We start from the raw sequence: 15,991 nt of genomic DNA on the forward strand, positions 1-15,991 counted from the left end.
AAGTTGAAGGCTGCTGATTCAATCAGTAACTGTTAGTCCTGTTAAAAGATAACAACATCAATAGTGTGCTGACTGCCAGCACCTTGTTCCAGCTCAGTGTTCACTGCTTGAACTAAGACTCTCAATCCTCCTCCTTTACTCAGTTCTTCCTTCTTTAAAGCAAACTGTTTTTATTTCTTCTGGCCAGTTTCCTAAATTCTTTACATTAACCCAAACACCTTCTGTAACTTGGGAATACCTCTGGGTGCCATCAGAGAACACTGATGTGGAGCACCTGATAAATGAGAATGAATGAAACTCAGGCCAAGGATCACCAGAATCTGACTGAATAAAGATTTAATCTGAGAGTTTAGCTCTAAAATGTTAAATTAAAAGTAGATGTGTTCCAGTTTTCATTTTAAGGGTCAATAATGATTAGAAAATGACTTTTTGATGTGGGTGATTTTTATGCATAACTAATAGCACTTTCAATACAGCTACCCTTTTGTTTTGTTTGACCAGTATATTATAAGGTAAATTTTTGTAGTTTTTGTCTGGTGCATTCTGTCACCAATGATCATCCTTGAGATGCTTCAAAAACTTGATTGAAATCTACCTTTGGGAGATTCATTTCATTGGACCTTATTTGGAAAGGCATACACCTATCTATAGAAGGTCCCACAATTAACAGTGCATGTCAGTGCACAAGCCAAACTATTACTCACATCTCTTGAAACAGTAACACTTTTTCGATAGCACTTTGCTTTGATGATTTTCTCCTTGACTTAGATTTTGTTTGCTTGCCTTGTTCCTCACTTGTAAGTTGCTTTGGATAAAAGCGTCTGCTAAATGACTAAATGTAAATGTAAATGTAAAGTCCAAGGAAATGTCTGAAGACCGCTGAGACAGGATTGTAAAGAGGCACAGAGGTAGGGAAGGGTACAGAAAATATTCTGCAGTACTGAAGGTCGCAATGAACACATTGGCCTCCATTAGCCGTAAATGTAAGAAGTTTGGAATCACCAGGACTCTTTCTAGAGTGTGCTGCCCAGCCAAACTTTGAAAGAGCTCCAGCATTTCTTTGTGGAGAGAGGAAAACATTCAAGAAGAACAACTATCTCTGCAGCACTCCATCAATTAGGCCTGTATGGATTGGCCAGACGGAAACCACTTCTCAGTAAAGCTTTGCCAAAATGCACCTGAAGGACTCTCAGATCGTGAGAAACAAAAAATGTCTGTACTGATGTAAAAAAGATTGAACTTTTTGACCTGAATGCCAAGCGTCATGTCTGGATGAAACCAGGCACTGCTCAGCACTTGGCCAATACCATCCCTACAGTGAACCATCATGGTGACAGCATCATCCTTAGTGGCAGGAACTAGGAGACTAGTCAGAATTGAGGGAAAGACAAATGCAACAATGTACAGAAACATCCTTGATGAAAAGAAGTTCCAGAGCACTCTGTACCTCAGACTGAGGCGACAGTTCATAAACAGGACAACCACCCTAAGAACACACTCAAGATGACAAAGGATTGGCTATGGGACAAATCTGTGAATGTCCATGATTGGTCCAGCCAGAGCCCAGACTTGAATTCGATTGAACATCTCTGGAAAAATCTGCCCAAAACTAGGTGTGCCAAGCTTGTAGCATGATACTCAAAAGACTTGAAACTGAAATTGGTGCTAAAGGTGCTTCAAAAAAGTATTGAGCAAAGACTGTGAATACTTATGTACATGTAATTTGTATACATGTAATATGTATAATCATTTTTTATTTTTAATAAATTTGCAAACATTTCAAACTTCTTCCACTTCATTATGGGGTATTGTTTGTAGAGTTTTGAAGTAAATAATGAATTTAACCCAATGTGGAATAAGGCTGTAACATAACAAAATGTGAATAAAGATTAAGCCCTGTGAATTCTTTCTGGATGCACTGTATCAACTTAGTGAGACCTTAGGATCTTAGACCTTAGATCTCAGGGTCAGCACATAGCTATAACGCGGCATGCAGTAAATATCATCACACATAACAAATGAAATACAATCTCAGCGGAGACCATCGTTTTTTGCATTCTCCCTCTCTATAGGTCTGATCTAAAAATGGAATATGTGATTCTAACAGGGAATCCTGAAGGTAGAGACCAGAGGGCTTTGTTAAGCATGTTCCATCAATCTTCCACACTGAGTTATAGGAAAACATGAGGAACGGAAAATTTACAGTTTTGTCTGTGCCTCCCTCACTGTAAAGGGCTTGGTGATGAGATGATGGATGTATCGGAGCAAGAGATGTTCCTTCACTAAAGACCTGACTCCATCTTTACCTTGCCTTTCCTGTATTTTGGTCTCTTTTCTGACACCTTTTACACATGTGCTTTTTCTTTTCTGTAATTTTGATACAGTGAAGTATTAATGCAGTGTTCATTAAGGTTCAGTAGCCTTGGACATTTTGTCTATTCAAATCCCATAGGGATGGTGTGAAGGGGTCAAAACTCACAAAGGTCAATCTGAAGACAGCAGAGTAATGACTCCTCTCCCTCCCCTCAACATCCTGTGGGTCTGTTGGGGCAGTGTCCCCTCCTTAAACACAGTCTAACTTTCAAGCCCTGTGCTTTTACTCCTCCCTTATTCCGCCACCACAGGGATCATTAGTCAAACAAACTGTTTTTTTCTAGCTTCTGTCATACACACCTTAGTCTCACTAACACACACACACACACAAGGATACTACATTCTGATGAGATTTCCCTTTTCACCTTATCTATTGTGTGATGACAGCAGGCACAAGATGATGTATGATTCATGATTCAAAATTTAAAAATGTTAATAATCCCAGCACTCTGTTCCAGAGGGATTAGGGTAAGAAGAGAGGTGGATGAAGTGATGCACCCATCATCCCTGTTGCCTACCCTACAAGCCTGTGGGGACAGTGCTTTGATCTAGGGTTGCTGCAATTGGTCAGGTCTAGGCCAATGGTCTAGCAATGTTATATGGCCAAAGAATAATGTCAGCTGACTACCTGAATATACAGGTTATTCCTCCAATGGAATTTTTCTTCCCTGATGGCATGGGCATATTTCAAGATGACAATACCAGGATTCATCGGGTTCAAATTGTGAAAGAGTGGTTCAAGGAGAATGACACATCATTTTCACACATGGATTGGCAACTGCAGAGTCCAGATCCTAACCCCATTGCAGTCCGACTCTCCCATCATCAATGCAAGATTTTGTCAAAAAATTAATGCAACTCTGGACAGGAATAAATGTTGTGACATTGCAGAAGCTAATTGAAATGATGTCACGGTGTATGTGTGCCGTAATGAAAATGTAAAACAAAACACACTCACAAAATATTAGTGATTGTGTAACTTTTTTTTTGGACGGCCTGTGTATTTTAATAGCTCACATCAAGATCTGTACTAAGATGAATAGTTTCAGACAGTTTTCACTGCCAGATGTTATTTAACTGTTTTGTTAATTTATGGTATCCACTGACCATCACTTTGAAAGCAGAGAGAACATACGCTTTTAAAAAATTCTTTTACATCAGTTTTTCAGTTTTCAGCTTCAAGAAAAAATAGACTTTCGTATTCCAGCAAGTTCTTATTCGATAAGAGTTAAACATGAATTATTGTTTTCACTATCAATTCAAATGGGGGATGGGATTGGTTTTCTAAATAGGGCCTTTGAGATTGTGGATTGAGAAATATCTTCAATGTCTGTACTGCTCCATCTGATGTTGAAAACACATCGTATGACCATCTGTATACACTTTCTTGTACAGTCCTTCCTTCCACTTAAAGATACATGATGGCCTAGTCTGTAATTTCTATAGTATAGTTGAGATTAGCCCCTGATCCCAGTTCAGTATAAGTTTTTTTTTTTGTTTTTTGTGGGATAGGGCACTACTTCTCTCTACACTTCACATTCTGTAGGACCATCCATAAATCAGACTGCAGACAGAGGAGCGTGGCCTAGGCCTTAGAAGCAGTCACTTGTCTTAGAGCTACAAGAGATAAATCATGAATAATGTCCAGCTCAATCCCACTGCTCAGAGCCTGGAAACACTGTTTCCTAAGGGAAATAGACCCTGCATTCTGCCAATAAATGTTTTGTAGGACATCTGGACCTCCTACCCCCTAAATTGGGTGGTTTTGTGTGGCCAGTCTTGTGATTGTGTGAGTTGAGCCTAAACTTTTTTGGGATGGATGAAGGGGCAGCATGAATAAATAGAAGACAGGTTATGTCTAAGGCCTCCGCTTCTGTTAAGTGAGGGGGTTAATTAAATATCACCTCACACCTGGCTATTCAGTGTGAAGTGAAACCAACCTTGAATATATATTTGTCGTCTCTAACTGACTATCCTCAGACTAAAGATTGTGTGTCTCAGGTATGAAGGGTGCCTTCTCCAGACCTGTGTCTTAGACCAAGCTTTCTGACACTGGGCAGCATATTATGCTCCAGTCTTAAGATTTTATTTTACCCTGCACAGATTCAAGACACCCTGTGCCAGATGCAGTAAAGCAGCCGCAGAACATAACCAAGCGTCCTCCATGTGTAACAGAAGGCAGAGTGTTCTTTTCTTTTTATAGTTGTTTGCGTCTGTGAACATAGAACGTCACATGCAAAAAAGTTTTTTTCTTATCTCCTGAGACAACTCTCTCCTCAGCTTTCTGTGGCCCATGTTCAGTGTGGTACACACCATAATAGCAAACAGCACAGTGACCACTTTTTACCCTTAAAATAGGCAGACTGACTGATTACAAGTTTGAAGATACCTGTGATGCTAATTACAGGACACAGTTTAGTTGTCCATATAGTTAAATTATCTTCAATCTTCTCTAGGTGTACAATCATTTTTGTCCAAGTCAGATTCATCAGTTCTTTGTTTTTAAATGTCTTGTGAACTGCGTCTCAAAAGCAATGTCTGATTTTAATTTTTAGTACATTTTTATTTATTATTACTTTTGTCAGTTTTAAGTTATTTCAGTGACTATTGTGGGTTTTTCTTACATTAATATAAAGGTACCAACAATTTTGTCAATGTGTGTATATGTTTTCCATATTATTCTGTAAGCCTTAATGCCATAAAGTAAATTGCCTTGAGATTATTTTTGTATTGAATTGGTGCTATATAAATAAACTGAATTGAAAATTGACAGTAATACAATACATTTTTTGAACTTAGTTAAAGCAAGTTTGACTTTAGCATGGCATTTGTTGTTTCTGGTTTTCTTTTTTGTAGTCTAGGTGTAGGTGGAACATGGTCTGTGAGAGGTTAGAGGAATGAAATAGAGCAATGAATAAGATGTTTTGAGAAACATTGTAAATGTATTTATGTGAACACTCTGTGTCTTCTCTTATTTAGGTGTCTGAGGAACTGGGGGAGAAATTAGCCAATGGAGAGATTAAAGAGCTTCGTAAACTACTGGCAAAACCCCACATGAAGGTGAGTTTGACTGTTGTTTTTAAATATAGTTTTTCTTCATTGTATAGTCAGTAACAACCACAACCATGTTATTTCTGGAATCTTGGCATTAATCATACAGGTATCACTGATGTCATTACACAAACAGTATGAACTGTTTCTGTTTCTAAGATCCAGGTTTCTCTTGGCTTTTGCCACTGACCTTGTTAGTCAGACGAAGAAATTTACACTTGTCAGGTATGTCAGGCAGATCTGTCTGTAGTGATAGTAGTGATACACACACATATAATAATAGAATCACACTCAAACGCTCTCACACAGGCATTGTCCTGTTTTCTTGTACCTTACCTCTCACAGAATGTTGGCTTCAAGAATTATGTATTAAAACTTAGCTCATTTTCAGACTCAGTCTGTCTTCCTGGGCACTTATATACCAGCCAGTCTCAGTGTAAATCATAGGACCAGTGGTGTAAAACACAGGCAGATGTCTGCAGCCTTTGAATAGCATCTCTGTGTCATAGTATCTGTATCACTCCTGATTATGGCTGAAAGGATCCATTCCTAGGTAGGAAATATATATTGACCCATATTACCCCTCCTTAGCAAGCTCTGTGTATTCTTTGTAGTGTGCAAACCCAGCCATAAATTAACTCATTACCAGTTTCAAAAGGCCATAGGATGTGTAAGGTGTAAGGTTATGAGTGTAAGGTTTAGGACCTTACAAGATATAATTGTAAGGTACAGAATTATATCGAAAACCAAACAATCCTATTTGAGCAAGCACTAGGGAACAGTGGAGAACAAAAACTCCCTTTAGAGGAACAAATCTGCAGCAAAAGCAAGTTCAGGGTGGGTGGCCATCTGCCTCGACCAGTTGGGGTGAGTGGAAAAAGAAGAGAGAAAAGTAAATGGTAAATGTTCTGCACTTATATAGCGCTTTTCTACCTTGCTGGTACTCAAAGCGCTCTACACTGATGTACTGAAATAATATGATTTGACAGTCAAGTATTCATTACATGCAGGCTACTTAATAATATATTGCAAAAAAGTTGTGTAACCGGACCTCTTTAAATTTCAGTTGAATACCCCTGCTCTACACTGATCCCAGCTGAAAAATGAGCAGTCCAGTGACACGGCCATGGACTTTAATTAGAGGCCAATACCAGGAATGTATGTGAAGGTTTATTTAGTCAAGGACAGTGATCTGTTTTTCTAGGCTCTCTATTAAGCATAATGAACACAATTAACACATAATGAACACCTTGTTCATATTGCTGTTTACCTGCTTCCCTCCCAGCTCAAAGCTGTCACTGTGGGTCAGAAATAGCCATGCTTCAGGCTCATGGTGTCAGCAGTAATGAAGTAAAATTGGATCACACTTTTTGTTTAAAAAAAAAAAAAACAAAGAAAAAAACTTCTCTGCATAATGTCCAGAAGTTTGTTTTGGTTACATTGTGTCACATAGGTACACAGACAGAAGCATAAGAACCATGCACTCATTGGCATGAAAATTCTTTACTGTCAATACACATGTACTGCATTATGCAATTTGTAATACATGTACATCTTTTCCACATTTTCTCACATTATGACCACAAACATAAATATATTTTATTGGAATGTTATGCAAAATACGCGGCATACAATTAGAAGTACAAGTAGAAAGAAAATTATACATGAGTTTTGTTTTTTATTACAAATAAAAAACTCAAAAGTGCAGTGTGCAAAAGTATTCAGCCCCCCTCAGTCAATACTTTGTGGAACCCCCTTTTGCTGCAATTACAGCTGCAAGTCTTTTGGGGTATGTCTCCACCAGCTTTGCACATCTAGAGACTGAAATCTTTGCCCATTGTTCCTTGCAAAACAATTCAAGCTGAGTCAGATAAGAAGTGTTTTGTAGACTCCAACAGGTTTTCCTCCAAGATTGCCCTGTATTTGGCTCCATCTTCCCATCAATGATGTGCAGTGTTACATTTCCACCACACATAGCATTTTGCATTTAGGCCAAAAAGTCTGACCAGAGCACCTTCTTCCATGTTTGCTGGGTCACTCACATGGCTTCTGGCAAACTGCAAACGGGACTTCTTGTGGTTTTCTTTGAGCAATGGCTTTCTTCTTGCCCCCACCTGAGCTGTAGATCTCTGCAGTTCATCCAGAGTCATCATGGGCATCTTGGCTGCATCTCTGATCAGTGCTCTTCTTGTTCGGCCTGTTAGTTTAGGTGGACGACCATGTCTCGGTAGGTTTGCAGTTGTGCCATTTTCTTTCCATTTGCGGATGATGGACTGAACAGTGGTCCGTGAGATGTTCAAAGCTTGGGAAATCTTTTTATAGCCTAACCCTGCTTTAAATTTCTCCACAGTTTTATCCCTGACCTGTCTGGTGTGTTCCTTGGACTTCATGATGCTGTTTGCTCCCCAATATTCTCTTAACAAACCTCAGAGGCTGTCACAGAACAGCTGTATTTGTACTGAGATTAAATTACACACAGGTGGACTCTATTCAGTCATTAGGTCAACATTCAATCAGTCAGCAACCATCAGGCAACTTCTGCAGGCAAATGCACTCAGAGAAAAGGGGGCTGAATACTTTTGCACACTGCAATTTTTTAGTTTTTTATTTGTAAAAAAAAAAAAAAAGAACTCATGTATAGTGTGTGTATAGAGGTACCTGCCAGTTTGGTGTGATTGTTGTCTCTCACAACAATCACACCAAACAGACAGTAGGGACTATGACAGAGAAGGCTAGAGAGTTGGTTGACATGATGCAGAGAAGGAAGGTGGAGATATGGTGTGTCCATGAGACTCAGGTGGAAAGGTAGCAAAACTAGAAGCTTAGGATCAGGGTTCAAGTTTGGAATAGGAGTTATGCTGAAAGAGAAGTTTGTCAGGAATGCTCTGGAGGTAAAAAGAGTATCAAAGTGATCACTCTGAATCTGAAATTGAAGTTGTGATGTTCAATGTTGTTAGTGGTTATGCCCCACAGGTAGGATGTGAATTAGGAGAAAAGTAGAAATTTTGAACAATTTCCTTATATTTACAGTTAGGACAAAGGGAATCAATGCAACCAAGTACTCAAGTATACACAAAAACTGCGTGTGCATTTGTGTGTATGCTTGTCACCTTTCTCAGTTGATCTCAGCCAGGGAGACTCAGTTATGACTCCTCCTCTCATCTGGCCCAAGGTAGTAACATCTTGAACACTGTACTGCAGCATGCTACCATGTCATAAAGCATAGTACTTTCTTTTCCGTCATATCCTTCTCTCAGTCCCTCTCTTGCTCTATAGTTTGTTCTGGCACAGAGGGTGGAAGATGTTTTTCCTCACTCCCCCCCCCCCATCTTCAACCATGGAAAAGTACCACAGTGCCAGTTGAATTTTGGTGTTGGACATGGAGTTGTTAAATAGTTTGAAAATAAACGTTTCAATGGCATCGTTCTTGTCTGCGTCCTGTCTCTTTTTCATGTCTGCTCGTGAAGGTGTGAAATATCTTAAATGGTTGAGAACTACATTACTTTGAGCCTGCTGCGAAACAGCACAGAGCATTGCTGAGTGATCACTACTTTGTCCTGGAAAGCATTTGTACTAAAATCAGTAGCCAAAAACAGTTGCCACCCCCAACTTACACTTAAAGGCCCTGGTGAGCAGTGGTCCAGGGAAGGTGGTAGTTGCTATTGATCATCAAGGTATATGCAGACAGAACAGAAGTTACTGACCCTGAATAACCCAGCACCTTAGTCAGACACCCTAATACATATTCATCCTCCCTGCAGGCTGCATTTTTCCTGCCATGCTGAAATAAACAAATGATAGATTGAACTCTTAGTAACATGTATTGCTATACTCTATTTCTAATTAGATTAGGGTAAGGCTAAGGCCTTTGCCTGTTTTTTTTCCTCCTATTAATCTTCCATTTTTTGTCTTCTTCTAGATCCTACTGTCAGTCCACGACACAGTTGCCCAGAAGAGTTATGACCCTGAATTACCTCCATTACCTGAAGACATAGAGGGTGATGAAGATTCAGTGAAAATCATAAGACTGGTTAAAAACAAGGAGCCTCTTGTAAGTAACCTTGTCAGTTATCTGTAGAAATTATGTATTTAACTTGTACATACTTGTTTTCAGAAACCCCTAGGTTTACAAGGTTACAAGTAAAATAATTCCTGTTAATGCCTGGTTAACCAAAGGATACAACAACCTTATTTTGAGTTATGGATTTCCAATTCAAAAACCATCCTGGCAGCATCAAGTTGGCTGGTATTCTCATTTTCACTTCACCCCTTGAAATCCTGACCATATGCTTTTTTTAAGCCTTCTTGCATGTTTCCCCTTTCCACCCTTTCTGTGCCTTTGTTGTGATTCCGTGATTCTCTAAACTGACCTCTCTGACCAACAATACATAAAAAATCAACTGCTTAACTTCTTGATGGCTTTTCAAAGACTCCCATCTGTCATCATAGCACTTTGCCATGTGCTAAGGCCCTGAATATAACTGTATACAGAATTATATAGAAAACCCAATAATCTCAGTTAAGCCAGCACTGGTTGACAGTGGAGAGGAAACACTCCCTTTAACTGAGGAAACCTCCAGCAGAACAAGGCTTAGGGTGGGCAGCCATCTGCCTTGACGAGTTGGGCTGAATGGAAAGAAGAGAGAGAAAAGAAAAGCAGAAACCAAAAGAACAACAACTGTGTTTGGGTTTATTTACATTTTACGTAAAAGCAATGGAGTCTTGCAGTGTATTAAATGCACTGTTGAGGCCGTTATTTTCAACATCTGCATTAAAGTTAAGGTCACCCACTGTAATTACTTTATCTATACTAAGAACTAAATCAGATAGAAAGTCTGAGATTTCAGTTAAGAACTCAGAGTAAGGGACAGGAAGACAGTATACAATAACAAACAGAACAGTTATTTCACTTTTCTAGTTAGGATTAGAGAGGCTTAGAGTGAGGCTCCCAAATGAATTGAAGCTATGTTTAGGTCTAAAGCTAGATTAATATGTATATTAAGCTTGAGTGGAAGATTGCTTCCACTCTTCCATCCTGACCTGTACTTCTAGGTGATAACATAATGATGTGACTTGAAAGTTTACGCATTCAGACTGACATATTCTTCCTGCTGCAGCCAGGTTTCAGTAAGACACAATAAATATATTTGATGGTCACTCATCAAATAACTTACTATCACTTACTGTGATGTGATGTCTCAGAAATTACTTCAGGTAATTTTATTCAAATCTGACACAAATTGTCACCTTGGGTCACGGATGAACAGATCAGAATTTGGTGGCCAAAGGTAGAAGTAACTGTGATCTCATGTACATCCCATTCTTGTTAATGCTATGTCTCAGAAATACCTGAAAGGAATTTCTTTACATCTGGAACAAATGTCTGCTTGGATTTATTAGAGTATGAGTCTAGACATATGTGCGCTCAAACTATACAGTAAACTTCACTGGTTAGTAGATGTACATGGTACATGTATACTTTTAATGAATACATTTGGGTGTGCTTATGTGAAATGATAGTATTCAGTAGCTCTGATTAACTGCTATGATCACTGTAAAAACTAAATTCTCTGGCAGGACAACCTTCCTTTTCTTCTACCTTAACCATTTTCTGTTGTAAACTTACTGACTTACTATTGATTTATTAGCTCAAGTTTCCGGACAAATAAAAACCTTGACTTTGGAGAGAGTTATAGATGGCACAACTGCTCAGTCATTCCCTTTTATTGATAGAATATGTTATTTTGGATAACACAAATGTTTAGGTGGGAGTCTAATATGAGGGAGGTTGCGTCACGATTAATCAATCGTCACAGTATGTGACATTGTAGATGATATACTGTTGAAATTTGCCTCAAGTGATAAATGGCTTGAGTTGATAAGATATGATAAGATAAGATTTATTTATTTATTTAGACTTTATTTATCCCACGATGGGGAAATTCTTTTGTCTACAGCAGCAAGGTGAGACAGTATAGAAGAATAGAAGAACAGTTTACAGCAGACAGCATCAATATTAACTATACAAGAAAAAAAAAAAAGTACAATCAAGTAAAACATTTTTAAGTAAAGAGTCAGTAAAAAAATCTTTAAATTATACAACAATTAAATTACATATCAAACAACAATAATATAACCAGTGAGTACATATTGTGTCACTATAGTAGTGTATTGTAAAGTCTGATGGATGTGGGGAGGAATGTCCTGCGCTAGCGCTCCTTCTTGAACTGTGGGTGTAACAGTCTCATGCTGAAGGAGCTGGTCAGGGCCTCTACAGTTTGGTACAGGGGAAGGCAGGGGTTACCCATGATGGATGTTAGTTTAGCCAACATCCTCCTGTCCGCCACCTCCTCGATGGACTGACTCAGACTGATTAATAGAAAAATTATTGACTAAAGTTGGAGGAAACCAGAAGGCATTGGAGATACACAATTTATATGTTGCAGCTAAACAAAGAGAATTTTTTTTCACCTTGACTAGGTGTGATTTGGTATACCTGTAGAAAGACTACAATGTATGTACCATCCATTTGACAGTCTACATAGCATTCTAAATGACATCATCTTGTCACCATTTTGGCCTGGCACCCGGCCAGCTTTGGATTTTCCCCAGTTCTTCCTCTCCCTCTCCCTCTGGTCTCCACCCACCAGCCACTTACCTGCTACCTGCTCTCCCAGTCACTGTTTGCACATTGGCTCCACCTGTGTTCCCCTCTGCCTACAAAACCTCTCCTCAGTCCTCTCCCCGGTGTCAGATCGTCATCATTCCCCTGCTTTCTACCAACCTGCCTGCTCTCGGCCTGCTCGCAATCTGCTTCCAACCTGCTTCCAGCCTGTTATCAATTGTCCATTCCCGACCTGCTATCAACCCTGCTCCTGCTATCAGCCCTGCTCCTAGCCTTCCTCCTGAGCCCTGTTTTCTTCCCCCTCTGGACCCTCTGGACCTTGCCCCTCTGAACTTTGGACATTAATCACCAATTTCTGTGAGTTGTCTGCCTGCCATTGAGCAGTGGTTTTCTTTTGTACTTTGGTTTTTTTTGTTTGTTACTTTGTACCCTGCCATATTGGTAGTTTTATGTTGTTACTTTGTCCTTGTGTTTTTGCCAGTTTTTGTAGTGTCCGTTGACACCCCCCTTAGTTCCCTGTTTTGTGTGGTTTTCTGTAAATAAATCTAGTTTTCCATCCCTTCCCTAATGTGTGACACAGCACCATTCAATACTGGATTCAGCAGCCCAGCTAGAAGATACCAATGGGTCAGCTGGGTTTCTCATCATAATCCGAGAGCTTCATAGCTATATTTGTTACTACACCTACAAATGTAGATGACATGTCCAACATTAATATTATAAAGGCTCCAACTGTATGATTGATTTCAGTGGATTTTCTTTTCTTAATAAGTAACCTGATAATTGCAATGAGACATGAAAGTCTTGTGATTTAGGTTTCCATGGATGGTGGTAACTAGAATGAGCTATTGGCAGTTTAACATTCCATGGTTTCCTCATCTGTGGCAGGCAGGCCTTTTCTTCTGTCATAATCAGGAGGGTAAGTTTGCGGATGCTCTGTTTCCATTTGTCTGGAAGCCTTCATGAGGTAATTTGTCTGGATAGTTGCAGTAACTATCCTTCTCAGCTGAGTCTAAATAACAGCTAAATTATTATATATTTAACTATGCAGCCTCACAGGATGAAATGAAGATTGAGTTTTTGGAGAAAGGTTGTTTATTGAGTAAGTTATCAAAGGACACTAGACTAGATAGATGGATGTGTTTTAGAAAAAACATTGTCTGTTTACATCAAAAAGTGGAAAGCAAGAGGAAAGTAATGTCACTAACTGGGAATTAATGGAACACCTAATGAGATTAGCACAGGGAACACATATGTTAGTGTTTTACAGATAGATCTATGTGCTTTAAAAGCAATATATTTTTCACTTGATGGATTAGACCACTGTGCCTTGGGACTGCTGTAAAAGAAGATGGAGCACCACATTTGAAAACATGCAGTGCTGATTTGAATGGCTTGCTGTAAGTAGTACTGCCATCCTTACTAAAAAGAGGTTGTTATTTTATACTGAGAAAGTATTGTTTAAACTATTGACAAACTCACTGTAGATCATAAAACTTCTAAATAAAAAGGGGCACAAATTACTTAATGTTTTTCTATAATCTAAATAACTACCTCAATCACTGATGTTATTGTGTAACATTATACAGTAACATCACATTTTATATCCTATATTATATATGTACAGTATTTTGTAATGTAGGTAGCCATTTAAATAATGTAAATGCAATACCAATGGAAACTGGAGCGGTTATGTCTTCTATAAAAGAAAATAAGAAGTAATATGTAAGGCATTGTTTTGCATAGACATTTTACATTTACATTTACATTTACATTTACATTTTTACATTTAGTCATTTAGCAGACGCTTTTATCCAAAGCGACTTACAAGTGAGGAACAAGGCAAGCAAACAAAATCTAAGTCTAAGTCAGGGATTCTATTCTCATATGTAACGCTATGGAAGATGCATAATAGAGCTGTCCCCTCTATTGTTACTATGTATTAATTCCAGTAAGTTCAAATTATCATCAATGTTGTAAGCTCTGGCCTCAGTTAGACAGTAAACAATGACTGGCAGTGCTAAGCTTATGTTCCCTAAAATGGACTCCCCTATTATTAAGGTGGTTTGTTTGGCCCCATTGTCAGAATCTGAGCCGGCATGCAGTCCAGCAGGGCTAGAAACAGGGTCCTCAAGGCCCACAAAACAGCTGGCAGTCAGAATAGGTAACTGCAAACTATGCTATGCAACCAGTTGCTTACCCTTTTGGCCTTTCTGACACTGATGAACAGATACAAACTTGTGCTAGTGCTATCAGGCTTGCTGTTAAGCCTGAGGGTAATCCTGTCTGAATTCAGCATGCCCGTTGCTTCTACAGTAAGATTAGGAGCTTTAACTGGCGGCCTAACTGACCTGTAACACTGTAACGCTACAAATGTTTAGATAAAAGCACTGCAAATATATAAATCAGACAACACTTAAATTGAAAGTTTATGATCTAGTCTATCACAAATTATCATAGGTCAGATTTAGGTGGTTATGCTGCAGCTTTATGCTAGTGTGCATAATATGTCTATATGTATAAGAGTGTGTTTGCATTGGCTATGTTCCATACCTGTTGAGAATGTTCAGGGATCATAAATACACAGAACAATAATACAAAATCTAACAAAGCAAAAAAGAAATTTGTTTTATGCAAAGCAGTTTGTTATGTGTGTGCTTGTACAGCAGCTGTTATACTACCCTCTCAGCAGTTAAGTTGTGAACATATAAAACATATTCAGGCAAGGTTTCAGGGTGCTTTTACACCTACAGGCTTTAGTTCGATTAAATCATTAAATCATCAAAGTTCTTTGTTGTCTTGGTGCAGTTTGTTTTGTCTGGTGTGAACACAGTAATTGCACTCGAGTGCGCACCAAAATAACCGCAGCGAGATCCCCAAAAAGAGGTGGTCTCGTTCCACATTATTTAGTGAACTCTGGAGCGGTCCTCCTGGTTAGAAAGCGTACCGAACCAAAACGGGACCAAATGCTATGAATCGCATAATTTGAAGGCTTTGGGTAGTGTGTAGATTTCCATTTCTTTCATTTGTCCACCAAAAACATGCTGTCTGATTAATTGAGGACAAACGTGGAGATGTGAGGAGGTGTGCCTCAAAAACACCAGGCCTAATGACTATGTAAGCGATGTAACAAAATAAACAATAATGAATGGGATGACCAATTACCGTTAACATTCATTGTGAATTCATCCCTCTCCTGTCACACAAACGTACGTACGAACTTTTTCTGTTCCTGCGGCAGACACATCTGACTAATAAGTGGAGAGAACGTGGGATGCTTTCACACCCTAAGGTCACACCCTAATGTGGGAAAGCAACCTCAAAAATGGCTGGAGAGTGTCTTCTGGATTGATGGTGACTTCATGAAAGAAGTTGCATAATGGCGGGTTGGCTTATATGGAGAGACTGGTGAACAGCTTATACACGACACATACAAGAAACGTGCATATAATACAAAATGACCAAAAATCTTATACTATTATAATAGACTATACTAGTCTATCATAACTTGACTCAGTTTACTTGATGATTCATGCAGACAGTATGGAAACAATCAAGATCCAAAGGTGTGAAATACAGTAACCACACATGAAGAGTACATACAGATTCACAGACCCAGTTTCACAGGCACTGTCTGAAGAACTGAGGTAAGCTGCTATGTGTGTTATCCTTAGCAACTGGGTAATGAGTTGCTCTACCATTAAGGCAGGTGAGGAAAAGGAAAGAGGTGGTCAAAAAAGACCTGAAGTTAAGCTCTCTTGTCAGAGGGCGGTCTGTTGCACCTGGCAGCTTTTCGTTCCAGTGACTAGGAATGAGAGCTGAAGTATAGGCTGGGAAAATAGCTTTTATTAGTTGCAATCAAGCCATTCCACCTAACTCCCCTACATGTTTTTCTGGGTTTTGGGTAATTCTTTACAGAGCTGTATTGATCTGTAAATGTGA

General features: G+C 39.0%; 1 protein-coding gene across 2 annotated transcripts in view; it reads left to right on the forward strand.

The window, feature by feature from the left end:
* The window catches only part of mpp7a (membrane protein, palmitoylated 7a (MAGUK p55 subfamily member 7)), a 117,631-nt gene that overhangs the window by 53,902 nt on the left and 47,738 nt on the right, over positions 1-15,991 (forward strand). For both annotated transcript variants that reach the window (XM_026364451.1, XM_026364452.1), the window contains exons 5-6: positions 5,353-5,433; positions 9,344-9,475. In XM_026364451.1, the coding sequence (XP_026220236.1) occupies positions 5,353-5,433; positions 9,344-9,475 (213 nt within the window). The remainder of the gene's footprint in view (positions 1-5,352; positions 5,434-9,343; positions 9,476-15,991) is intronic.

Source organism: Anabas testudineus, chromosome 2 (assembly GCF_900324465.2).
Source record: "Anabas testudineus chromosome 2, fAnaTes1.2, whole genome shotgun sequence".
NCBI classification, from domain to species: domain Eukaryota; kingdom Metazoa; phylum Chordata; class Actinopteri; order Anabantiformes; family Anabantidae; genus Anabas; species Anabas testudineus.